The sequence below is a fragment of the Leucoraja erinacea genome, chromosome 8 (assembly GCF_028641065.1).
Source record: "Leucoraja erinacea ecotype New England chromosome 8, Leri_hhj_1, whole genome shotgun sequence".
Lineage (NCBI taxonomy): Eukaryota > Metazoa > Chordata > Chondrichthyes > Rajiformes > Rajidae > Leucoraja > Leucoraja erinaceus.
Genome location: NC_073384.1, coordinates 6,449,958 through 6,477,218, shown reverse-complemented (window position 1 = coordinate 6,477,218; position 27,261 = coordinate 6,449,958). Strand labels below are relative to the sequence as shown.

Sequence of the window (27,261 nt, the reverse complement as noted above, 5' to 3'; positions counted from 1 at the left end):
TTGCTCCAGCATTTTTTTTTTATCTACCTTCGATTTTTCCGGCATCTGCAGTTCATTCTTAAACGCGTTCACAGAAGGTGCGGGGCCGTGCCGACGGCTTTGCGCAGGGTGCGGTACAGACAGAGCTCGGCGCTCAGCGGGCCGGATGATTCCGAGTTACGGGCCGGATTCGGCCCAGGGGCCGTAGGTTGCCGACCTCTGGTTTACACTGTACGATGTTTACATATTCTGTTGTGCTGCTGCAAGTAAGAATTTCATTGTTCTATCGGGGACAAATGAGAGTAAAACAGGCGGCAAGGTGGAACAGCGGTAGAGCTGCTGCCTCACAGCGCCAGGGACCCGGGTTCCATCCCGACTATTGCAACTGCTCAATCTAGTCAGTGGAGAGACGGAGCATGATTACAACCAAGCAGTCCACAGCGGACAGATACATGATTAAGGGAATAATGTTTAGCGCAAGATAAAATAATGTAAAGTCTGATTAAAGATAGTCCGGGGTGTCTAATGAGGTAGATGGTAGCTCAGGACCACTAGTTGCTGGAAGGATGGTTCAGTTGGCTGATAACAGCCGGGAAGAAACCATCTGGGAAGAAGTCTGTGGAATTCTCTGCCTCAGAGGGCGGTGGAGGCCGGTTCTCTGGATGCTTTCAAGAGAGAGTTAGATAGGGCTCTTAAAAATAGCGGAGTCAGGGTATATGGGGAGAAGGCAAGAACGGGGGTACTGATTGGGGATGATCAGCCATGATCACATTGAACGGCGGTGCTGGCTCGAAGGGCCGAATGGCCTACTCCCGCACCCATTGTCTATCCCCGAATCTGGAGGTGTGAGTTTTCGCACTTCTGAACCTCTTGCCTGTCAGGAGAGAGAAGAGGGAGTGGCTGGGGTGAGGCTGGTTTAGGATGATGCTGCTGGCCTTCGGAGTCGACGGGAGCGAGGTTGGTTTGCGCGATGATGGGTCTGGGCTGCGTCCACAATTGGCCCGCGGTCTTGGATGGAGCTGTTCCCAAACAGCGAGATGATGCAACAACCCACCACCCTGATGAAACTCTGACCAAGCCCTCACCTGACACAAGCTCCCAGAGAAACCAGCAGGGCAGAGACACTGGAATCCACTGACTTCATCCTGACAGTAACCACCATTGAGACAGGGGGTGCTTTCACATTCATTGATGTCCTTCTCACAGTTGGAGCCGGCAAAGCCCGACACACAGGTGCAGCTGTATCCATTGACCAAATCCTGAAAGAGTGGGGATACGAAGAGAGAGAAAAAAAAGTCAGGCCCAATCAAGATAGGATCACATTATTAATTTTAAAACAGACATCGCTCTAAATCATCGGTCAGTGGATAAAACAAACAATTGGCACATTCAGATTTGGAACGTAGATGAGGAAAAACATTTTCACCCAGAGCGTGGTGAGTCTGTGGAATTCTCTGCCACTGAAGGCAGTGGAGGCCATTTCACTGGATGTTTTCATGAGAGAGTTAGATTTAGCTCTTAAGGCCAACAGAACTCAATTGACGATAGGTGCAGGAGTAGGCCATTCGGCCCTTCGAGCCAGCACTGCCATTTAATGAGAGCATAGTTCAAGGGACATAGAAACATAGAAATTAGGTGCAGGAGTAGGCCATTAGGCCCTTCGAGCCTGCACCGCCATTCAATATGATCATGGCTGATCATCCAACTCAGTATCCCGTACCTGCCTTCTCTCCATACCCCCTGATCCCCTTAGCCACAAGGGCCACATCTAACTCCCTCTTAAATATAGCCAATGAACTGGGCCTCAACTACCCTCTGTGGCTAAGAGTTCCAGAGATTCACCACTCTCTGTGTGTGAAAAAAGTTCTCCTCATCTCGGTTTTAAAAGGATTTCCCCCATCTTTAAGCTGTGAACCCTTCTCCTGCACTTCCCCAACATCGGGAACAATCTTCCTGCATCTAGCCTGTCCAACCCCTTAAGAATTTTGTAAGTTTCTATAAGATCCCCTCTCAATCTCAAGCAGGAACGGCGTACTGATTCAGGATGATCAGTCATGATCATATTGAATGGCGGTGCTGGCTCAAAGGGCCCACGGGCATACTGCACCTATTTTTCTGCGCTCCTATGGTTCTAAGGAAAAACCGGATAGAAGTATCTAAAAATTTGGAAAGCATGGATAGGATAGACTGAACCTTTTGTCGCTGAATACCAAAGGGTATCATTTTAAGGTGAGAAGGCAAAGTTCAGAGGTGATGTGCGGGACAAGTAATTTTAGAGGGTGATGGTTGGGGCCTGGAACACGCGTGCTTCAAGTAGACACGCGTGCTGGAGGCAGATACGATAGCGGTGTTTAAGAGATGGAGCGTGGATTAAGTGCAGGCGGACGAGATTATCTTCACCGCAGGCTCTGCACACACAAGGTGGGCCTGTTCCTGCACTCGACGTTACTGCCCCCGTTTTAAAACCAGCTAAAACCGCTACACAGAACCGCACCAAATATTTGCAAAGCTCGGATAGATTTTGTCCGGATTTAGATTTGTTCAGGCGCACCATCTCCACAGAGAACAGATCAAATTCATTCTAAAAACACTGCAGGTAGAAGCCAGACGCACCTTGCAAACTCCGCCATTTTGGCACTGCTCGTGACAGTCATTGATGTCTGCAACACAAAATCAACAAACAATGAGGGGGGGGAAAAACCCCAAAACAAACCAGCAATTTATTAAAGAATAAACTAATCTCAGATGTCGTCAAGGCAACGGAACCATCCTATCACCAACTAGAGAGCGGTCCTGAGCTACCATCTACCTCACTGGAGACCCTCACACGATCTTTAATCGTACTTTATCTTGCACTTTAATTTAGTTTAGAGATACAGCGCGGAAACAGGCCCTTCGGCCCAACGAGTCCGTGCCGACCAGCGATCCCCGCACACTAACACGATCCTACACACACTGGAGTCAATTTACACTTATACCAAGTAGACAAACCCGAGCCAATTAACCTACAAACCTGTACGTCTTTGGAGTGTGGGAGAAACCGGAGATCTGGGGGAAAACCCATGGAGGGAAACTCCATACACACAGCACCCGTAGTCGGGATCGAACCTGATTTTCGATTTTACCAGCATCTGCAGTTCTTTCTTAAACTCAGAAATAACTCAGCAGGGTCAGTTTTGAGTCGATGCTTAAATACAAAAAGCCATGCCCCCGGGTCCCTCGCTTCACCCCCGCACGCTGAATAAATCATACCAACCTAAGTCGCAGTTTTTGCCAGACCACCCGGGTACACAGTTGCAGTAATAGTCACCGATGAGATTGCGGCAGGAGTCAGCGTTCGCACAGGGCTCTCCCTCGCACTCGTTGGCATCTGGGACGAGGAACAATTTTAGAAAACAGAAATAAATAAATACAAAAAAAGTCTGGAAACAGATTCTCGTAGCCAGGGCAGGAACACAAACACACTGCAATCAAAGATGTATCCGGCCCTTGTCTCCCATTCCCAGTTTAAAACGAGACGCGTTTCGGCCCAGAACGGCGGCGCAGCGCCGGAGACCCGGGTTCGAACCCGACTACGGGTGCCGTCTGTACGGAGTTTGTACGTTCTCCCCGTGACCAGCGCGTGTTTCCCCCCCCCCCCGAGATCTTCAGTTTCCTCTCGCATTCCAAAGACGTGCAGGTTTGTCGGTAGGCACGTGTGCACGCGAGCGAGTGTGCGAGTGTAAGCGCGCGGGGGAAAATCGCTGGTCGGTGCAGACTCAGTGGACCGAAGGGCCCGCTTCCGCGCTGTATCTCCAAGCGAAAGTAAACGTTCTTGCTGAGAGACGAGTCTTCACTGCCGTCCGTGAGGAAGCCATTGCCGCTGCAGCTGGCGAGGTAAAGAGCACTTTTGCACGCTTGCACGCTGGTAAACAACCCACCACCACTTTAGCCGTCGGCGGCAATCAAAGAGAGAGCGGAATTCATTAAAGGAAATGCAATTTACCTGCCTGAAAACAGAAGGGACTGGCCGCTCAGGCTGAGCCACCGATGGGCCCCAGACACTAATTAACAGCACGAAAGGCAGGATTAAACAATAAAAAGGAGTTAATCAGGCATTTCCACAGTCCAGTGGGATGTCGCTTGCCTCTGTTGTAGTCAGGCAGATTAAAGGATTGGAAGAGGAATGTAGTCCACCCATTCTTTATGAGATCATCCTCGTTCCAAATCCAGCTGCAAGGCCGCCGGCCTTCAGGGAGTTCACACGAGAGAAAGGCGTTCCCACAGGAACAACGGCAGGCTTCCCATCTGGGTGTTTTCACTTTCCCTCCCTCCACCTATCTTATTGGGGTGGGGGCGATTTTCACACCCTCACCACTACATGCTCCAAGAGGGGACAGCAGACTTCAGACTGGAATTTAGAAGGATGTGGGGGCCCTCATAGAAACGTACCAAGTAGTGGAAGGCCTGGATAGAGTAGATGTGCAGACGATGTTTCTATGTGAAGATGGGGGTCATAGTTTAAGGATAAGGGGGAAATCTTTTAGGACCGAAATGAGGAAAACTTTTTTCACACAGAGAGTGGTGAATCTCTGGAATTCTCTGCCACAGAAGGTAGTTGAGGCCACAGTTCATTGGCTATATTTAAGAGAGAGTTAGATGCGGCCCTTGTGGCTAAAGGGATCAGGGGGTATGGAGAGAAGGCAGGAACAGGATACTAGGTTGGACGATCAGCCATGATCATATCGAATGGCGGTGCAGGCTCGAAGGGCCGAAGGGCCTACTCCTGCACCTATTTTCTATGTTTCCACTGGTGGGAGAGTCTAGGACCAGAGGTCACAGCCTCAAGAATTAAAGGACGTTCCTTTAGGAAGGGGATGAGGAGAAATTTCTGTGGAATTCTTTGCCACAGGGGGCAAGTCGGTGGATATATTAATCAGTTCATTAGGACGGGTGTCAGACGTTACGGGGATAAGGGAGAGAGGGGTTAGAGGGAGAGATAGATCAGCCATGATTGAATGGCAGAGTAGACCCAATGGGCCAATTCTACTCACTTTATGACCTCAAACTTTAGAAATCGACAGCGCGGAAAACAGGCCCTTCGGCCCACCGAGTCCGCGCCGACCAGCGATCTCCCCGTACACCAGCACTACCCCACACACTAGCCCAGTATACCCACTTGGTCAGCATGGACAAGGTAGGTCGAAGGGCCCGTTCCTTTGCTTCTTGGCCCATGAAACAAATACACAACATTTTCCCACTCAACATTTTTCAGGGCATTTACTAGATTTGAATGAAAAGATTAAAAAAATATTTTCCATCCTTTGAGTTGCGAGGGGGCACTTTCAATAGTTTGGGAATAAATGCCGATATGAAGTTTTTAGCGTTTAAGAGATACAGCGTGGAAAACAGGCCCCCCGCACATCAGCACTGCAGAAGCCAAATGACCCACACACACACACACACACACCAACGTACGTCTTCGGAGTGTGGGTGGAAACCGGAGCACCCGGAGGAAACCCACAAGGTTACAGGGAGAACTTACCGACAACAGCACCCGCAGTCAGGATTGAACCCGGGACCCCGGCGCTGGGAGGCAGCGACACTACCGTTGCACCACTGTGCCGCAGTTGTATCAGGCATTAAATCACAAGAGATGACAATGAGTTTAACACCAGAACGACAATTACCTAACTGGCATGTTTTGCCCGTCCACTGCTGTGGGCAGATGCATTTAAAACCATCGGTCCTATCCTGGCACGAACCGCCGTGGGCACAAGGGTTTGAGGCACAGTCGTCGATATCTGCACAGAGAAAACAAGTTAGACAACGGCAAATTCTGGAGAAAGTAGAAACTAAGAAAGGCACTTGCTGGTGTGCACCAAAGATAGGGTGGACGTGGAGAGGATGTTTCCACTAGTGGGAGAGTCTCGGACAAAAGGGCAAAGTCTACTACTGCCCTGAAGTTCAATGCAAGTCTTTGGACAGCGAAGAAACACATGCCGACCAACTGACAGAAAATGGTGGCGCGACTGGGCAGGACAGGCTGCAACTCTGGAGAGAAGGGAATGGGTGACGTTTCGGGTACTAAAAAAAAAAAAAAAAAAAAAAAACTCAATTTCTATGCACCTTTGGCACAAATAACCATGTTGAAGTACATAATGAAAGCTTCCCCCTGCCTGTCTGCCTGGTTTAGTGTCTGGGGAGGCAAGAAGCATCGAGATGAGGAAAACACACGTGGAACTGAGATGAGTTTTTCACCCAGAGAGTTGTGAATCTGCGGAATTCTCCGCCACAGAAGGCAGTGGAGGCCGATTCACTGGATGTTTTCAAGAGAGAGTTAGACTTAGCTCATAGGGCTAACGGAATCAAGAGATATGGGGAGAAAGCAGGAACAGGGTACTGATTTTGGATGATCAGCCATGATCATATTGAATGGCGGCGCTGGCTCGAAGGGCCGAATGGCCTACTCCTGCACCTATTGTCTATTGTCGCTAAGATACTCGCCGATAGTGCAGGTGGGACCACTCCATCCGAGGGCGCAGAGACACTCGAATCCCACTGGGGTTTCTGAACAACTTCCTCCGTTAAGGCAGGGGTCGGAGATGCAGGCATGTTCGGCTGAAAAACACAATCAGCGTTCATTATAACTCACAACTAAACCACTCGACCCGATTCAAAGCACAACGGGCAGCATGGCAGTAGAGTTGCTTGCTGCCTCAGTGCCAGATACCCAGATCGATCCAGACCACGGGTGCTGTCTGTGTGGAGTTTGCACGTTCTCCCCCTGACCTGCGTGGGTTTTCTCCTGGTGCTCCAGTTTCCTCCCGCACTCCAAAGACGTGCAGGTTTATAGGTTAATTGGCTTGGTATAAATGTAAATTGACCCGAGAATATGTAGAGGAGAGTGTTAGTGTGCGGGGATCGCTGGTCGGTACAGATTTGGTGGACCTGTTTCTGCGCTGTATCTCTGAACCTAAAAAAAACAAACTGGTGCTGCCTGACCCGCTGAGTTACTCCAGCTTTGTGTCCATCTTTCCTTAAAAATAAAAAAACTGATCTTTTGGATATAATTACAACTTTTAAAACACATTTGGACAGATACATGGACTGGAAGGGTTTAGAGGGCTGGGGGAGGGCCTAATGAGACTAGGCCAGGATACCTACTAGGACAGCATGGGCTTGTTAGACTGAAGTATGGTCGCCAACTTCCTCACTCCCAAATAAGGGACAAAAGGCCAAAATACGGGACGAATTCCCGACGGCAATTCGTTGACCGACTCGGCCGTGTCTGGGTGAATGATGAGTTGGCCCCGGGTGCTGGACTGCACACAAAGCCCAGCCGGCGGGCCAGCTGAGGAGTTTTGGCCCGGGCCGCGCGATGTCACGCGCAGCGTCCGGCGCCCCGTCCAACTCATGAACCGATGATCGGCCATGAGAAGGAGGGGGGTGGTGGTGTTGGCGGTAAGCGAAGGTCCGATGGTCGGACAGCTGGCCGGGTTGCCGACCGACGGGGTCACGGGCGAGGCGCTGCTGCTGCTGCACTCCACGGGCTGCACTACGTCGGGACGCGGCGCTCTGACCCGACAGTCCCCTCGACCCGAGTAGTAACGGTCAAATACGGGACAAGGGCGGTCCCGTACGGGACAAACCAATTTAGCCCAATATACGGGATGTCCCGGCTAATACGGGGCAGTTGACAACACTAGGCCCAAGGGCCTTGTTGTCTGCTGTATTGTTCTTGTGACTATGGAACAGATACATCAAACTGCCTTCGTAGAATGGGCTCATGTTAGTCCTCCAGCTTGGTGTAGTACTAGCTGGATACTATAGATCCTAGAAACCAAATCCCACAACAGCAGAAAGATTGGCCAGGTCAACAGACAAAATCAGTAACAAAATCGGCGGGAACAGGAGATCTGGAAAGCTGATCAATAACAGGCTAGACAGTCCCCTTTCACACGGTTTTTGTTTGTTTTAACACAGTCTCCAGGAAAGGCAGGAATTGGAACTTGGGAGCACTAGTGAAGGCAAATTCCAAGCAGGGATTAATCCTCTTCCTGTGTGTCTGGCCCATTCTGAACCACAGGCTCAGCGTTAAGATTCTCGCCATGGTTTGTGCAGGAAGGAACTGCAGGCGCTGGTTTACACCCAAGATCGACACAAAATGCTGGAGACACTTAGCGGGTCAGGCAGCATCTGAGGAACAGGCGACGTTCCGGGTCCGTTGCTTACTCCTTGCTCCAGAGATGCTGCCTGACCCGCCGAGCTACTCCAGTTTTTTGTCCATCTTCGATGTAAACCAGCGTTTGTAGTTGGTTCCTGAACCGCTGAGCTTTTTGTGCCTACCTTAGTTTTGCATCGGATGTTTTAAAATCCTCATGAACCTTCCTCTCCTTCCCCAACAAAACGCAACCATCCCCTTCCATGTATAAAGTCTCACAAACAAGAACATGAAAGTGTGGCACGGTGGCGCAGCGGTAAGAGTTGCTGCCTTACGGCGCCAGAGACTCGAGATCGAACCTGTTCGGAGTTTGTAAGTTCTCCCCGTGACCAGTGGGGGTTTTCTCAGAGATCTTAGGTTTCCTCCCACACTAAAGGCATCCAGTTTTGCCGGTTTAAGAAGGAAATGCAGATAGATGCTGGAAAAATCGAAGGTAGATAAAAATGCTGGAGAAACTCAGCGGGTGGGGCAGCATCGATGGAGCGAAGGAATAGGTGACGTTTCGGGTCGAGACCCTTGGCGATCGCTTCGTCCAACACCTCCGCTCAGTTTGCAATAACCAACCTGATCTCCCGGTGGCTCAGCACTTCAACTCCACCTCCCATTCCAAATGTGACCTTTCTGTCCTGGACCTCCTCCATGGCCAGAGTGAGTCTGGAGGAGCAGCACCTCATATTTCGATTGGGCAGTGGTATGACCATTGACTTCTCCCATTTCAGGTAGTCCCTGCTTTCTGCCTCCTTCCCCTCCCCTTCCCAGCTCTCCCACAGCCCACCGTCTGCGCCTCTTCCTTTCTTCTTCCTGCCTCCACCACCCTCACATCAATCTGAATATGGGACACGACCCGAACGTCACCTATTCCATCGCTCCATAGATGCTGCCTCACCCGCTGAGTTTCTCCAGCGTTTTTATCTGCCTTTAGGTTTGCAGGTTAATTGGTTTGACATCAATGTAAAATTGTCCCTAGTGTGAATAGGGTAGTGATAATGCACGGGGGAATCGCTGGTCGGCGCAGACTCGGTGGGCCGAAGGGCTCGTCTCCGCGCTGCATCTCCAAACCAGACGGAATCTCAATTAAAACTTAATGCTGGAGCAACTTAGCGGGACGGGCAGCATCTGCGGAGGGAATGGACAGGCAACGTTTCGGGTCTGGATTCTGGGCCAGATTGGTTCTAGAAGCGGGGGGAAACTAGAGGAGTAGCTATGGAAGGAAGCTAGACACGAGCCCCCCCCCCCCCCCCCCCCCCCCCACTACAATCAGTCCGCAGCTGTAGTTTGCGTAGCTCACCGATCTCACAGTTCAGCCCGGAGTAGCCATCGGAGCAGGTGCACTGGTACTTGTCAGGGCCAGTGTTGCTGCAAGTCCCGCTGTTCAAACACGGCTGTCGCGTCCCACAGTAGTTCAGGTCTGCAGATTCAGGACAGAGAACAGACCTGGTTAAAGGCAGAGCAAAGATGGAACAGAACAAGAGCAGGCCTTTCGGCCAACGGTGGCCCTGCCCCACCACAACGGTGAATACAATTCATCTTCTCAGCCTGCACATGATCCAATATCCCTCTGTAGCCATGTGCATGTGCCTCACCTTTAAATGCTACTATCGTACCCCCCCCCCCCCCGGCACGGGCACGGGATAGAGTTGCTGCCTCACAGCGGCAGAGACCCCGGTTCGATCCAGACCTCAGACCTCGACCAATTGTTCAAGCGCTTTAGATTGCAACATGCGCCTTAATTTAGTTCAACAAAGAAACTGACAAGTTACTAAAGAACCTACGCTCTCCCCGTGAACTGCGTGGGTTTTCTCCGGGTGCTCCGGTTTCCTCCCACACTCCAAAGACGTGCAGGTTTGTAGGTCGTTTGGCTTCTGCAAATTGGCCCCCATTTTGTGTAGGATAGAGCTAGTCTACGGGTGATCACTGGTCAGCACCGACTCAGTGGGCTGAAGAGCCCATTTTCACACTGTATTTCTAAACTAAACCCTCACAGTATGCTCCAGGCACTCACCACCAGAGAGAAAAAAAAGCAGCCCCATATACATCAACGGAGATGCTGACCTTAACCCTCTGACCTTAAACCTATGGCCTCTAGTCTTCTTAAACCTGCGGCCTATATTGTCTTTAATGTTTCCTCTCTGGGGGAAAATGTTCTGAATGTCTACTCTATCTCTGCCTGATAATTTAAGGAACTTCTATCAGGTCTCCCCTCAACCACTGATGCTCCGTGGAAAACAATCCAAGTCAGGCGGTATGTGGAGAAGGCAGGAACGGGGTCCTGATTACGGATGATCAGCCATGTTTAAGAAAGAACTGCAGATGCTGGAAAAATCAATGGAGCGAAGGAATAGGTTACGTTTTGGGCCGAGACCCTTCTTCAGAGGGCCTCGATCCGAAAAGTCACCTATTCCTTCGCTCCATAGATGCTGCCTCACCCGCTGAGTTTCTCCTGCATTGAATGTCTACCTATCAATCTCTGCCTTATAAATTATCCTTTGACTTGGCCTCCACAGCCCTGTGTCACCAGAACTCAAACAGTTAACCTGATATTCAGTCATTTGCTAATGCCTCAGTGCTCATTTAGGACCGTGTGTTTATGACTGACTCTCTGGTAGCTAATTGTACACATGCTGGAGCTAAAGTGAAATCTCATGAATAATCTAGGAATTATTATCGCACGCAAAGCAAATATGTCGTTCCTCAAGTTATGAATGCACGATTGTGGCACCAAATCTCGGCGTCTGCACGCGCATTCGAGCGTTAGCTACTCGCCAACGTGTCACTAGAACGTTGGAGGGAACTGCAGATGTTGGTTTACACTGAAGACAGGGAGCGATGCTCGGATGGCACGGTGGCGTAGCTGCAGAGTTGCGGCCTTACCGCGCCAGAGACCCGGGTCCGATCCCGACTACGGGCGCTGTCTGCACGTTCTCCATCGTGACTTTCCTCCGCGATCTCCGGTTTCCACCCACACAGGACAGTTTGCGTTGGTGTAAATGTACAATTGTTCCTACTGTGTGTGTGTGTGTCGGATAGAGTTACAGCAGTTAATGTGCGGCGATGGCTGTTCGGCACTCTCTCAGTGGGCCGAATGGCCTGTTTTCGCGTTGTACCTCCAAACCAACCCAAAAACTAAACACAGCGGGTCAGGCAGCATCTCAGGAGAAAAAGAATAGAGTGACCCCTTCTTCGGAGTCTCCACCCAAAAAGCCACCTATCCCTTTTCTCCAGAGATGCTGCCCGGCCCGCTGAGTCACTCCAGCATTGTGGGTCAATGCTCAATGTATCTCGAGAGCTCGGCCTACCTTTGTTGCAGAGTTGACCACCCCAATTCGTCTCGCAAAGACATTGCCATGGTTCGATACAGGTACCATGCACACAGCCTGGGTGGGAAATACATTTGTCACAGTAAACTCCTTGCCAGCCATATTGACACCTGCAAACAAAAACACACACAAATAAAAAGTTAGGTTGCATGTCATTTTAAAAATAATAATAATTGCAAAGAAACTTTCCCCAAAGAGAAGAGGGGATTTTTTTGTGTGATAAAGGTATTTCTTTTTTGCTTTGTGTGTTGATGCTCCCGTTACTTATAAATAAACATTAAGGCAGACTTTCCGGGGTTTGAAGCCAACTCTCGCACAAAAGCGTAACTGTTTGGAGGGACACAGCAGGCTTGCAGCAAAATTACTTCCCGAGCCGGCACAACAGGGTCAGAGAGGGACTGCGTCAAACCCATTTCTCAGGCAGCATCACATTCGCTTCCCGCCCCGAATCACGGGACTCGGCTAACATGCAGAGGAATGTAGTTCACCGTTTTCAACATTCAATCTTAGTTTTCGTCCGAAACCACATGCCGAATGAAACCGGCCAAGACAGCGGATAGGGGTGGGGCGAGGTAAAGATGCTGCCTCACACACAGCGCCAGAGACCCGAGCTCGGTCTTGTCTGTACCGTCTCCCCGTGACCTGCGTGGGGTTTCTCAGAGATCTCCGCCTCCTCCCACACGCCAAAGACGTACAGGTTTGTAAGTGACTTGGCTTGGTACAAATGTAAGTTTCCCCCCTAGTGTGCGCAGGATAGCATTAGTGTCGGTGGGCCGAAGGGCCTGTTTCCACACTATCTCCAAAACGAAAGGAAAAAAACCAACACTCAGCAAGTCAATTTCACCATGTCAGGGTCAGGGACAGTTTCTTCCCAGCTGTTATCAGGCAACTGAACCTGCTAGCTACCTCATTGGTGACCCTCGGATTTTACCTTGCATGAAAGGTCAATCCGTTATCGTGCATCTACACTGCAAATAGCTCGATTGTAATCATGTGTTGTCTTTCTGCTGACTAGTTAGCACAATACAAAAGCTTCTCGCTGTACCTCGGTACACGTGCCAATAAACTAAACGGGGGGGGGGCACAGCGGTTGAGTTGCTGCCTCACAGCGCCCGAGACCCGGGTTCGACCCAGGCTACGGGTGCTGTCTGTACGGAGTTTGTTCCCGTGTCCTGCCTACGTTTGCTCAGAGATCGTCAGTTTCCTCCCGCACTCCAAAGACGTACGGACTTTTGTCAGTTAAATGGCTTGGTACAAGTGTAAAATTGTCCCAAGTGCTTGCGGCGTGCGTGGGGATTGCAACGACCGAGTGGCCGAAGGGCCTGCTTCCGCGCCGTATCTCTAAACTAAACTGAAGATGAAACGCAAAAGAAAAAAAAAAAAAAAAAAATCTCTTCCCAGCGCGCAAAACACTTCAAAAGGCTTCCTCAAAATGACTGCTGGAAAGCAATTTTCCCCTAACTGTGATCTGTGCAACTGTTAAGGTTAAAGTGGGCTGCCTGGTGTATTTTGGTAGCTGCCTTTCATCGCTCGGGACTATTTTCCCATAGCTCCCTGTATTCCATTCCCAGTAACAGAGTATGGTTTGGCGGGGGGGGGGGGGGGGGGGGGGGGGGGGGGGGGGGGGGGGGGGGGGGGGGGGGGGGGGGGGGGGGGGGGGGGGGGGGGGGGGGGGGGGGAGCAGGGAGGAAGAAATACTTTAAGTAGCTGCAAAGCGGAACTAGGCACAATTACAACGGGACATCCGGAGACGGAGTTAGCTTCATCAAACCTCGATAGTAAAAGACAGAGGGGAGGTGAACAACAAACTTAATTATTTTGTGGAGGAAGGAATTTGCTGGCTTCAACCCAAGATGGACACAAAAAGCCGGAGCAACTCAGCGGGCGGGACAGGCGGCATCTCTGGAGAGAAGGAATGGGCGACGTTTTTGGGTCGAGAATGGCGAGTCAGGGGGGGAAAGGGAAACGAGAGACATAGACAATGATAGAGAGAGAGGGAGATGAATGGAAGATTTGCAAAAAAGTTACCGTGTTAAAGGAAACAGGCCATGTTTAGCTGTGGGCTGGGTGGAAGTGAGGTAAAGACAATGAGGCTCAAAAAGATGACTTTGAAGCCAATACAATGACTAGGGTGGGTGCGGGGGGGGGGGGGGGGGGGGGGGGGGGCCAGAGAGAGGGGGGGGGGGGAATCCAAGGGTTACTTCTTTTGTTTAAGTTACCACAGCGTCAGCTTTTGTCACAGAAGGATGTGGAGGCCAATTCAATGGATATTTAAGGCACAGATAGATTCTTGATTAGTAAGGGTGTCATGGGTTGAGAGGGAGAGATAGATCAGTCATGATTAAATGGAGTAGTCCCGATGGGCCGAATGGCCTAATTCCACCCACATCACTTCTGAACTCGTTTTACTGAGAATTTACCAAGAATTAAGAAACATTTAGACGGGTAAATGGATCGGACAGGTTCAGAGGGACATGGGCCAAATATAGGCAGGTGGGACTGGCGTGGATGGGACATGTTGGTTAGTGCGAGCTGGATGGGCTTGTTTCCGCACTGTACGACTGACGACTGATTGTTCGGGGGTGACGTATAAACTAACGTAACAAAACCAGTAACTGGTGATTCTTCTTGAGAGTCTGAAGAATGGTCCCAACACAGAACATCACCTTCAAATGTTCCTCGAGAGACACTGCCAGACCCGCTGAGTTACTCCAGGATGTTGTCTTTTACAAACTGGTGAACCGACAAAGAATTCAGGAACTAAGCGTCAAAGAGACAACTAATATTTGAGTTAATAGATCAGGATGAACCTTTCCATGCTGATCAATTTAGTTATCCCGAAGGAAATTACAAACTGATTCCTGAGATGTCAGGACTTTCATAGCAAAATGATTTGAGTATAGGAGCAGAGAGGTTCTACTGCAGTTGTACAGGGTCTTGGTGAGACCACACCTGGAGTATTGCGTACAGTTTTGGTCTCCTAATCTGAGGAAAGACATTCCTGCCATAGAGGGAGTGCAGAGAAGGTTCACCAGACTGATTCCTGGGATGTCAGGACTTTCATATGAAGAAAGACTGGATAGACTCGGCTTGTACTCGCTAGAATTTAGAAGATTGGGGGGGGATCTTATAGAAACGTACAAAATTCTTAAGGGGTTGGACAGGCTAGATGCAGGAAGATTGTTCCCGATGTTGGGGAAGTCCAGAACAAGGGGTCACAGTTTAAGGATAAAGGGGAAAATCTTTTAGGACTGAGATGAGAAAAACATTTTTCACACAGAGAGTGGTGAATCTGTGGAATTCTCTGCCGCAGAAGGTAGTTGAGGCCAGTTCATTGGCTATATTTAAGAGGGAGTTAGATGTGGCCCTTGTGGCTAAAGGGATCAGGGGGTATGGAGAGAAGGCAGGTACAGGATACCGAGTTGGATGATCAGCCATGATGATATTGAATGGCGGTGCAGGCTCGAAGGGCCGAATGGCCTACTCCTGCACCTATTTTCTATGTTTTCTATGTAAAGACGTGGATTTGGAGGTTTACGGGCTACTGTGAATTGCCCCTAGTGCGTAGGATGGAAACATAGAAATTAGGTGCAGGAGTAGGCCATTCGGCCCTTCGAGCCTGCACCGCCATTCAATATGATCATGGCTGATCATCCAACTCGGTATCCTGTACCTGCCTTCTCTCCATACCCCCCGATCCCTTTAGCCACAAGGGCCACATCCAACTCCCTCTTAAATATAGCCAATGAATTAGTGTACAAGGATGATCATTGGGTCAGCATGGACCCGTTGGGCTGAAGGGCCCCGCTTCCCAATGCTGCATCTCTAAATCTAAACCTTGAAGTCTGCTGCAGGCTGCCAAAACCTTCACAATTCCAAAAATAATATTTTTCCAGTTTGCAAACTAATCCGACTTTTCTGTCAAAGCTTGATTTTGGAAAACTTGGGATTGTTCACAAGATTATTTCGAAGCAAGACCCAAGAATAACTCAATACAAACAACCTCGTACAATGCCAGATAGACAAAAGTGTTTTGGAGAAACTCAGCGGGTGCAGCAGCATCTATGGAGCAAAGGAAATAGGCGATGTTTTGTCGATGTTGCTGCACCCGCTGAGTTTCTCCAGCACTTTGCCTACCTTCAATTGTCCAGCATCTGCAGTTCCTTATTAAACACTCATACAACGCCAAATGCAAGCGCAGAGATGACCTTCGCTTTAAGTTTAATCCTCTCATTTCTGACACGACTTGAAATTCTCAACATGCTCAAAAATAAAGCCATAAAAATAATGTTTTTTAAAAAAAATTCAGCGAGGAAAATAATCCTTTTTAGGTTTTAATCCAAAAAAAACTCATCCCACAAAAGATTGTTGCTTAAATATAATTAAAAAAATATATATATACACACTCCAACTCTCTCATGGGAAATTAGTTAACCATTTCCATTAGATTGGCACAGATGAGCAGCCTTAGCCACAGCCAGAGTCGTGGGTAGTACAGAGAGCCCAAAGCATTCAAGCACAAACTAACGATGTTTTCATTCAGCAACTTCAAGAATAATTGGATTAAAACGGAACCAGAATGTGGACCTTCAAACTCAGCTCAGTTATAGAGTGTAGAAGTTGGGAGGTCATGTTGCAGCTGCGAGGCGATATTTAGAGTATTGTGTTCAGTTCTGGGCACCGCGTTATAGGAAAGACGTTGTCAAGCTGGAAAGGGCGCAGAGAAGATTGACGAGGATGTTGCCAGGACTCGAGGGTCTGAGCTACAGGGAGAGGTTGAGCAGACTGGGTCTCTATTCCATGGAGCGCAGGAGGATGAGGGGGTGATCTTATAGAGGTGTACAGAATCTTGAGAGGAATAGATCGGGTAGATGCACAGTCTCTTGCCCAGAGTAGGGGAATCGAGGACCAGATGACATAGGTTCAAGGTGAAGGGGAAAAGATTTAATAGGGAATCTGAGGGGTAATGTTTTCCACACAAAGGGTGGTGGGTGAATGGAACAAGCTGCCAGATCAGATAGTTGAGGCTGGGACTATCCCAACATTTAAGAATTCTGTGGAATTCTGACTCAGAGGGCGGTGGAGGCCGGTTCTCTGGATACTTTCCAGAGCTAGATAGGGCTCTTAAAAGATAGTGGAGTCAGGGGAAATGGGGAGAAGGCAGGAACGGGGTACTGATTGGGGATGATCAGCCATGACCACAGTGAATGGTGGCGTTGGCTCGAAGGGCCGAATGGCCTACTTCTGCACCTATTGTCTATTGAAACATCTAGACAGGTACATGGATAGGACAGGTTTGGAGGGATATGGGCCAAACGCAGGCAGGTGGGACTAGTGTAGCTGGGACATGTTGGCCGGTATGGGCAAGTTGGGCCGAAGGGCCTGTTTCCACACTGTATCACTCTATGATTAAGTATTAGAACACGACAGCAAACATCAAATGCACCACAGATAATTAAAAACACATTTCGGGATAAGTTTCTCAGACTTGCAATATCAGTGGATATCTTTTCAAAAGGTTCCAAAGGCCTTATATGGTCACATGCACTAATTAAGGTACAGTGATATTTGAATTACGAAATTTGAATTTGAATTAGCCATACGAAAAAAAAGCAACAAGACACACAACTACATAAAATTTAACATAAACATCCACCACAGCAGATTCCCCACATTCCTCACTGTGATGGAAGGCAATAAAGTCTCATCTTCTTCCCTTATTTAAGGCAGAGAGAGAGAGACTTTTGATTAGTACGGGTGTCAGAGGTTATGGGGAGAAGGCAGGAGAATGGGGTTAGGAGGGAGAGATAGATCAGCCATAATTGAATGGCAGAGTGGATTGATGGGCCGAATGGCCTTGTTCTAAGCCTATCCCTTATGACTTGCAGTAATGCAAAAAGTATTGGAGGCTAGATTGTTCCCCACCCCCCCAAATGCTTTCACTCCCACAGACAGCTGTGGAATAAAATGGTGAGCCCATTGTAAAAGGTACAAATGTTCAGGCTGGACCCACACAGCCATGCAAATCGAGTGTGGGAAAGTTGCACTTTTAAGTAAATAATCACCAGTGCATGTCCAGACAGTGTGTGGGAGGTGAGTTGTTTAAGTCGGCTTAGAACCCAGAAACAAAGCTCGCTGCACTGGTCTAACTCCAGCAATCCCTGCTAGGACATGTTCGTTCTGATGACAGCAGCGGAAACCAGAGTCAGCCTTGCCCGATACCAGGTTCATCAACCATTCTCACCAGATCCCCACTGCCACTGGCAAAGAAAAAACTTTAGACGCCAACTTGAAGGACTTCAGTCAGGAACAACATTGGTTGATGCCTCGACCATAGCTGGAACTTCGCAGGGAGTGAGGAGGGGGGGGGATGGGGGGGGGGGGGGGGGGAGAGGGGGGGGGGGGGGGGGGGGGGGGGGGAGGAATAGAGAGGGAGAGGGGAGAGGGAAAGGGAGAGACAGAGGGGGGAGGGAAAGAGAGAAACACAGGGGAGGGGGAGGGGAGAGACAGATGAGAGGGAGAGGGAGAGGGAGAGAGGAGACAAGAGAAAGACAGATAGAGAGAGAAGGAGGGAGAGAGAAGGGGAATCAGCCAGGGTTTGTACACCAAATTCCAAGTGACCCCTGGGGTAGACAGAATGGGGAGAGAGGGACAGCCAGGGAGGGGGGGGGGGGCACAGGAAAGAGCGAAAGGAAAGAGAGATGGAGACTAAGAATTAAAATGAGAGAGAGAGCGAGAGAGAGCGAGAGAGATATAAAGGAGTATTTCTCAACATAGTGCCTCCCCAGTGCTGCAACTCCAAGTAAAAACTAAATGCGTAAGTGGATACTGCGCACCGGGCAAATGTGCATCAGGCCTTTGGAATGGTGAATGACATTTTAATCCTGGGCCTTCCTTCACCCCTCCCCCACCCAAGGGCAGCTTCCCTGCTCTCCAGAAACACCCTCCTTGCCCTGTTCACACAGCAGCATACTTCCACTGAAAGGAACCTTTTTTTACAGGTTGTATTTCTACACGTCCACGCTTCACCCACATCACAAATTTCGGCGAACGATAATGGACCAGAGAAGCCGAATCGAGAAACAGCATTTAAATTCTTTATTCCCCCCACCCCCCCTCCCCGCCCGCAGACGTCATCAGGCCTCCAACAGGACACCAGGCGACTATTAGCCTCTCAGCGCACGGGGAGAAGCAGAGATTTGGATAATCCCGTGTTTAAATAAGGCAGCGTTTCTGCAAATGTATTCGCTGGCGTTGAACGGGCGGGGGAGGGGAGGGGGGGCGAAGGGAAGGGGAAAGAGCGCGTGGAAAAGAGACAAAAGGTGGATGAGAAGTGGGGGCAGGGACTAACTAGCCAGCTTATATGGCCCCCGGGAGACTATCTGAGACTAACAGTGTCACACATACGCACTGGCCGAATTAACTCATGTCAAGGCACAACCCACAATTAGAGCTACCGATATAATGAAACGCCAGGGTTTTTACAAAAACTTTGCTCCTGAATGTGTCACCCAGTCTCAAACGGTGTCCAAAAATAACATTAAATTAAAAAAAAAAAAAAAAAAATTATTGAATTGAAAATCTCTAAAAATTGCAATTTTTTTCCCCCTTAAAACACGGTTTTAAAATCGTGCTACTGTTTACGTTACTGATTTGAAGGCTTACTTAAGCAATGCTTGCAGTTTGATTTTGTTGGCTCCACTTTGGATTTTTCTGCGGGCAGTACGATGGTACAGCGGGTAGAGTTGCTGCCTCACAGCGCCAGAGACGCAAGCGGGCTCAAACCCGACTACGGGTCCTGCCTGTACAGAGTTTGTACGTTCTCCCCGTGACCTGCCTGGGTTTTCCCCGGGCACTCCAGTTTCCTTCCACACGCCAGAGTTGTACAGCTTTGATGGGTAATTGGCATGGGTAAAACAGCAAATTATCCATGTTCCCCAGAGATGCTGCCTAACCCGCTGAGTTACTCCAGCACTCTGTCTTTTAGTCGGTTAATAGTGGACATAATAGCATAGAACATAGAAAAATAGGTGCAAGAGTAGGCCATTCGGCCCTTCGAGCCAGCACCGCCATCAATATGATCATGGCTGATCATCTAAAATCAGTACCCCGTTCCTGCTTTTCCCCCATATCCCTCGATTCCTTTAGCCCTAAGAGCTAAATCTAACTTTCGCTTGAGACAAATCCAACTTTCTCTACGAGGCAGATACATAGATCAGATTTTGGTTTAGGATTGTCACGTGTATCGGGGTACAGCAAAAAGCTTTGTTTTGCATGCTATCCAAAACAGAGCAGACATAACACACAGATACAACCAAGCCAAACTCAAGTCCAGAGCAAAGGGGAAGATACAGAGTACAGAATATAGTTCTCAGCATTGTAGCGCACCAGTTCCAGAGACACAGTCCAATGTCCGCAATGGGGTAGAGGTGAATCGGACAGCAGCCTAGCTTATGGAAGGGCCGTTCAGAGGCCTGATAACAGAGGGGAAGAAGCTGTTCCCGAGTCAAGGTGGTGCGCGCTTTCAAGATTTTAATTCATCGCTTCAAAGATTGAAATGAGTACTTAATAAGATAAAGTCTTTGGGGAAGCTGGAACATAGAAACATTGCAAACAGGTGCAGGAGTAGGCCATTCGGCCCTTGGAGCCAGCACTGCCATTCAATATGATCATGGCTGATCATCTAAAATCAGTACACCGTTCCAGCTTTGTCCCCCATATCCCTTGATTCTCCTAGCCCCAAGAGCCAAATCAAACTCTTGAAAACATTGAGCATACAGCGCATATTTGGAACAATTTATAGAGGCCAATTATTAACCCAGCAACCCGTGTGGGAGGAAACCTGAGCACCTGGAGAAAACCTGCACAGGTCCGGGGGGGGGGGGGGGGGGGGGGGGGGGGGGGGGGGGGGGGGGGGGGGGGGGAAAGAACGTATAAACTATGCACACAGACAGCGCCCGTAGACAGGATGGAACCCTGGTCTCTGGTGGTTGCTAGGCGCCAACTCTGCTGCTGAGCCACTCATCAAGTCATCAGCTTACCTGCAATCCCCAGGTGATTTACAGGAGCCATGTTCAGGACTGCAGCCCTGACGACAGATAGCTGCAAAAAAAACGTCAACACATAACCATTTGTGCAGAAAATGTTTCTTAAAACACACAAATCCTTATTGAAACATACAAGATTGTTAAGGGCTTGGACACGCTAGAGGCAGGAAACATGTTCCCGATGTTGGGGGAAGTCCAGAACCAGGGCCCCACAGTTTAAGAACAGGGGGTAAGCCATTTAGAACGGAGACGAGGAAACACTTTTTCTCACACAGAGAGTGGCGAGTCTGTGGAATTCTCTGCCTCGGTGGAGGCCGGCTCTCTGGATACTTTCATAGAAACATAGAAAATAGGTGCAGGAGTAGGCCATTCGCCCTTCGAGCCTGCACCGCCATTCAATATGATCATGGTTGATCATCCAACTCAGTACCCCGTACCTGCCTTCTCTCCATACCCCCTGATCCCCTTAGCCACAAGGGCCACATCTAACTCCCTTTCAAGAGAGAGCTAGATGGGGCTCTTAAAGATAGCAGAGCCAGGGGATATGGGGAGAAGGCAGGAACGGGGTACTGATTGGGGATGATCAGCCACGATCACATTGAATGGTGGTGCTGGCTCAAAGGGCCTAATGGCCTACTCCTGCACCTATTGTCTATTGTCTAAACCATGGGAAATTCAGAAACAAGGAACTGCAGATGCTGGTTTAGGGTGCAGGGAAGATTTACAAGGATTTTCCCAGGTCTTAATGAAGGCCGGAGTTATCAGGAGAGGCCGAGCAGGCCAGGACTTTATTTCTGGGAACACAGGAGGATGATGAGGGGTGATCGTAGAGGCAGACACAATCATGAGAGGAATAGATCATGTCAATGCACAGGTTAACTTTTTTTTTTTTTTGTTTTTTTTTTTTTTTTAGAAACACAAGGTGGTGGTCGCATGTAACGAGCTGCCAGAGGAGGTAGTCGAGGCAGGGACTATTACACAATTTGGAGAAACAATTAGATCGGTGCATTGATAAAGACAGGTTTGGAAGGTACGAGCCAAACACAGCAGGCGGGACTAGTGTAGATGGGACATGCTGGCCAGCATGGGCAAGTTGGGTCGAAGGGCCCGTTTCCACACTATATGACGATGCATAGTCCTATCTCCAGGCTTAATTTCTTGTGTCGGGTGGAACTGCAGATGCTGGTTTAAACCGAAGATAGACACAAAAAGCTGGAGTAACTCAGCGGGACAGGCAGCATCTCTGGAGAGAAGGAACGGGCGATGTTTCGGGTCGGGACCCTTCTTCAGTAAATTCTTATTGCATATACAAGGTCTAATCATTTTAATTTTGAAACTACAATCTTGGATACAAATACCACACTTGGGAAGTTCAAAGACAAAACTGCAGCACTGCAAACAATTAACTTGCTACGCTTCACACAAGAATGAGTGGGTTAACCTATGATGAGCGTTTGTCGGCACTGGGCCTGTACTCACTGGAGTTTAGAAGAATGAGGGGGGGACCTCATTGAAACATACAGGATAGTGAAAGGCTTGGATGGAGTGGATGTGGAGAGGATGTTTCCACTAGTGAGGGAGTCTTGGACTAGAGGGCACAGCCTCAGAATTCAAGGACGTTCTTTTAGGAATGAGATGGGGAGAAATTAATTTTGTCAGAGGGTGGTGAATCTGTGGAATTCTTTGCCACAGAAGGCTGTGGAGGCCAAAAGTCAGTGGATTTAAGGCAGAGATAGAGATTTGATTAGTACGGGTGTCAGAGGTTATGGGGAGAAGGCAGGAGAATGGGGTTAGGAGGGAGAGATAGATCAGCCGTGATTGAATGGCGGAGTAGACTTGAGGGGCCAAATAGCCTATTAGAAACATAGAAAAATAGGTAGAGTAGGCCATTCGGCCCTTCGAGCCAGCACCGCCATTCAATATGATCATAGCTGATCATCCACAATCAGTGCCCCATTCCTGCTTTCTCCCCCCATATCCCATGATTCAGTTAGCCTCAAGAGCTAAATCCAACTCCCTCCTGAAAACATCCAGCGAATTGGCCTCCACTGCCTTCTGCGGCAGAGAATTCCACAGATTCGCAACTCTGGGTGAAAATGTTTTTGATTGTTATTATGTTATTTATGACCACGAGAAAAATTCCACTACGAACCTATGTTGCAGTCGATTCCCATCCATCCTTCCAGGCAAGTCTTATTGCCATTGTGGTCGCAGGTGTAATGCCCAAAGAAATCATCCCTCGGCCTACAAAACTTGTTACATCCAAAGCCGTAGTAATATTCGTCACACATCACGCGAATTTGGTACTCAAAGTGCGCCACTGCCCCATTATGTCTCATTGTCTGCCATTGGTGACTTGGGTTGATCATGCCAGAGTAGACAGCCTTCTCTATCGTATCTCCTTGACCTGTATTTGAAGCAAAGACAAAAAAAAAATCACCACTGATATAAATATAAATACACACACACACTTAAAACAGTCGCTTAGATATTACATTTCTTTTTAGACTTCAATTCCCAGGAATTGAAACATATTAGATAAGGGTTTGGACACGCTAGAGGCAGGAAACATGTTCCCAATGTTGGGGGAGTCCAGAACCAGGGGCCACAGTTTAAGAATAAAGAGTAAGCCATTTAGAACGGAGACGAAGAAACACTTTTGTCGGGAATCTGTGGAATTCTCTGCTTCAGGGCAGTGGAGGCAGGTTCTCTGGATACTTTCATAGAAATATAGAAAAAAATAGGTGCAGGAGTAGGCCATTCGGCCCTTCAAGCCAGCACCACCATGCAAAATGACCATGGCTGATCATTCAAAATCAAAACGCAGTTCCTGCTTTTCCTCCCCATATCCCTGGATTTATTTAGCCCAGGGCTTCCCAACCTTTTTCATCCCGTTTACCCCTGGCAACTTTAATAGCACATAACAATTTTATTTCACTTATTTATGAACTAATCAGGAACAGATACCGGTATACCAGAACCAAACAGTCAGTCAATGAGGAAAAAAAATGTACAAATCCCCTTGGTTTAGCCCCAAGAGGTAAATCTAACTCCCCTCATTCTCATTGTTCGCATTCTGAGATTGGCCATGTATTAGCAACAGAACACGAAGGGTCTCAGCCCCAAACGTCACCCATTCCTTCTCTCCAGAGATGCTGCCCGACCCGCTGAGTTACTCCAGCATTTTGTGTCTCCTTTCTATTAGGAGCAGAAACATAGAAATTAGGTGCAGGAGTAGGCCATTCGGCCCCTTCGAGCCTGCACCGCCATTCATATGTGATCATGGCTGATCATCCAACTCAGTATCCTGTACCTGCCTTCTCTCCATACCCCCCCTGATCCCTTTAGCCACAAGGGCCACATCTAACTCCTTCTTAAATATAGCCAAAGTACTGGCCTCAACTACCCTTTGCGGCAGAGAATTCCACAGATTCACCACTCTCTCTGGGAAAAATGTTTTTCTCATCTTGGCCCTAAAGGATTTCCCCCTTATCCTTAAGCTGTGACCCTTGTTCTGGACTTCCCTAACATCTGGAACAATCTTCCTGCATCTAGCCTGTCCAACCCCTTAAGAATTTTGTAAGTTTCTATAAGATCCCCCCTCAGAAGAAGGAATCTTGGGCTGAATGGATAATCCACTCAGTCAGGGGATCAGCGGCAATAACACTTCTGTAAACGCTCAAAATGACACCGCTCCCGAGCAGACCTCCTCAGCAAAGCTTTCACACCGCCATCAGATTTTTTAATTCTTCACCGGCTTTTCAAACAACAAAAAAAAAAAAAAAAAAAAAAAAAAACTCGAAGCCGCTAGCTTTTAAATAATGCCGGCAAAATTATATTTCACGAGTGCCTGGGACATGGTAGCGTTCTGTGGCATTTCACAGCCCCGTCCGAGCACAAACGGCAGCCCAATTTAACGCATCCATCCTACCTCGTGCCGGCAGCACTTGTTTAGAAAGCAAAGATTTTATCAGGAAACGCCCAGAATCGTGGGGAAATAGGTGCAGGAGTAGGCCATTCGGCCCCATCGAGCCAGCATCGCCATTCAATGTGATCATGGCCGATCATCCACAATCGGGATGTTTCATAAGGTGCTGCAGATGCTGGAATAATCAAAGATAGACAAAAATGCTGGAGGAACTCAGCGGGCGAGGCAGCAACTATGGAACGAAGGGAATAGGCGACGTTTCAGGTCAAGATTCTTCTTCAGACTGAATCCACAATCAGTACATCCATTCCTGCAATCTCATATCCATTGATTCTGCTAGCCCCAGGAGCTAAATCTCTGTCTCTCTGTAAAATATCAAGTAAATTGGCCTCCAATGCCTTCTTTGGCAGAGAATTCCACAGAATATCTCTGCAGACACACACACACACACACACAGCAGCAACCTAACCAACCTCAATGTTTCTTTTAAGTAAATTAATCAATTCATAAGTGATGGGAGCAGAATTAGGCCATTCGGCCCATCAGGTCTACTCCGCCATTCAATCATGGCTGATCTATCTCTCCCTCCTAACCCCATTCAGGGTCTGGACACTTCAGACCCTGCACTGCATCACATTCACAGTCTGTTTTAGACAATAGACAATAGGTGCGGGAGTAGGCCATTCGGCCTTTCGAGCCAGCACCGCCATTCAATGTGATCATGGCTGATCATCCACAATCAGTACCCCGTTCCTGCCTTCTCCCCACATCGCCCGACTCCACTATTTTTAAGAGCCCTATCTAGCTCTCTTGAAAGCATCCAGAGAACCCGCCTCCACCGCCCTCCGAGGCAGAGAATTCCACAGACTCGCCACTCTCTGTGAAAAAAAGTGTTTCCTCGTCTCCGTTCTAAATGGCTTACCCCTTATTCTTAAAACAAGAGACTGCCAGAGCATTCGATTAAAAACTCAAGTGACCCATAAAGAAAGCCAGCCCAGATCAAATGAAACCCAGTAAGATGATCATGTCAATGTGTTACAAGCCCAATATCCTTTTCCTGGCAGTTTGATGGATTGGGGCCATTTTTATAACAGGAACTATTTTATCATTGAATTACAAGCCATCGTTAACTCTGGTTACATTCACAATTAAAACTTCCTCAGATGAAGTGGCTGTGAGGCACTACAAAAAGATTGCCAGAGATACAGCATGGAAACAGGCCCTTTGGCCCATCGAGTCCGTGCCGACCAGCGATCACCCCGCACACCAACACTGCCCTACACACACTAGGGACAATTTACAATTTGTTTTTAACCGAAGCCAATTAACCTACACACCCTCACGTCTTGAGGTTCGCTGTAGTTTTGAGATACAGCCCCTCCGAGTCCGCACCGACCAACAATCCCCGGACATTAACGCTATCCTACACACTAGGGACAATTGACATTTAACACTAAAGGGCCGGTCCCACGAGCATGCGACTCCATGCGGCAAGCGCGACCTAACGTGGTCGCTTGAGCCGTACGGCCTCGCGGGGCCGGTCCCACTTCGATCACCGGAGCCGTACGGAGTTGTGCGGAGCTGGTCCCGACATTGCGCGGGGCTCCGAAAAACTGACCGTGTTCAAAAATTCCGCGCGGCAACGGCCCGCCACCGCCTCGACGCCGTACGCACGTCTTGACGCTGCGCACGCCCGTCGGACTTCGCTCGTACTTCACGTCACTCACTCGACCTCCGCGCGGCTTCCAGCTCGGTCGCGCTGGCCGCTGCAGGTCCCGTGCTCGTGGGACCGGCCCTTGATGAACTCAAGAACGTTGCAGCCCAAGGTAGAGTCGTTGCACATTATATTACAGTCATTTCAACCATACAGCCGTTGAAAGGAGGAACTAGGAGGTTAAATAACTGATTTCCTTGCAAGTTAATTCTGAACACAAAGCAATAAATCCAGTACACAACAGCGCTCGGGCGCACACCATGAGCACTTGTTAACTGGAAATATCAAAAGAATATCATTTACAGAGACATCTGTAGGATTGTGCAGCCCCAGACGCTTCCTGTTAAAATGTTAAAAACCTTCAACACGTGAAAAGCGTTAAAGAGAAATATTGTACAGGTCTTGTTCTAGTTACGACGCTGCCTCCTGCGCGATATACGAAAACTAGCGCGATATAGCATCTGTCGAACAAACAGAGTGCTGGAGTAACTCAGCGGGTCACAGAGTGCTGGAGTAACTCAGTGGGTCAGGCAGCATCTGTGGAGAACATGGATAGGTGACGTTTCACAGAGTGCTGGAGTAACTCAGAGGGTCAGGCAGCATCTATGGAGCTAAGGAAATAGGCAACGTTTCGGGCCGAAACCCTTACGGGTTTCAGCCCGAAACGTTGCCTATTTCCAGAAGGATTTCGGCCTGAAACTTTGCCTATTCCTTCTCTCCAGAGGTGCTTGCTGACCTGCTGAGTTACTCTATTGCATTGTGTGTCCGTCTATAAACAGGTGACGTCTTGGGTCGAGACCCTTCTTCCGAATGGACTTCCTTGTTGCTTTCCCTAGACTGAACCATCCAAACACAATGAGAGAGCAGTCCTGAACTACGATCCACCTCATTTGGAGACCCTCGGATTTATCTTTGATCAGAGTTTAGACACAAAAAGCTGGAATAACAGCGGGTCAAGACAGCATCCCTGGCGAAATGGAGGGGGTGACGTTTCGGGTCTGAAGACCCTTCTCCAGACAGAGTCAGGGGAAAGGGAAAACAAGAGATAGATGGTGACAGAGATGCAGAAAAAA

General features: G+C 48.9%; 1 protein-coding gene across 2 annotated transcripts in view; it reads right to left on the bottom strand.

Moving 5' to 3' along the window:
• jag1b (jagged canonical Notch ligand 1b) overlaps nucleotides 1-27,261 on the bottom strand; it is an 88,797-nt gene that overhangs the window by 31,690 nt on the left and 29,846 nt on the right. For both annotated transcript variants that reach the window (XM_055638924.1, XM_055638925.1), the window contains exons 4-12: nucleotides 22,699-22,953; nucleotides 20,541-20,601; nucleotides 11,479-11,609; nucleotides 9,471-9,590; nucleotides 6,466-6,579; nucleotides 5,649-5,762; nucleotides 3,236-3,349; nucleotides 2,593-2,639; nucleotides 1,065-1,238 (exon numbers count right to left, since the gene is read on the bottom strand). In XM_055638924.1, the coding sequence (XP_055494899.1) occupies nucleotides 1,065-1,238; nucleotides 2,593-2,639; nucleotides 3,236-3,349; nucleotides 5,649-5,762; nucleotides 6,466-6,579; nucleotides 9,471-9,590; nucleotides 11,479-11,609; nucleotides 20,541-20,601; nucleotides 22,699-22,953 (1,130 nt within the window). The remainder of the gene's footprint in view (nucleotides 1-1,064; nucleotides 1,239-2,592; nucleotides 2,640-3,235; nucleotides 3,350-5,648; nucleotides 5,763-6,465; nucleotides 6,580-9,470; nucleotides 9,591-11,478; nucleotides 11,610-20,540; nucleotides 20,602-22,698; nucleotides 22,954-27,261) is intronic.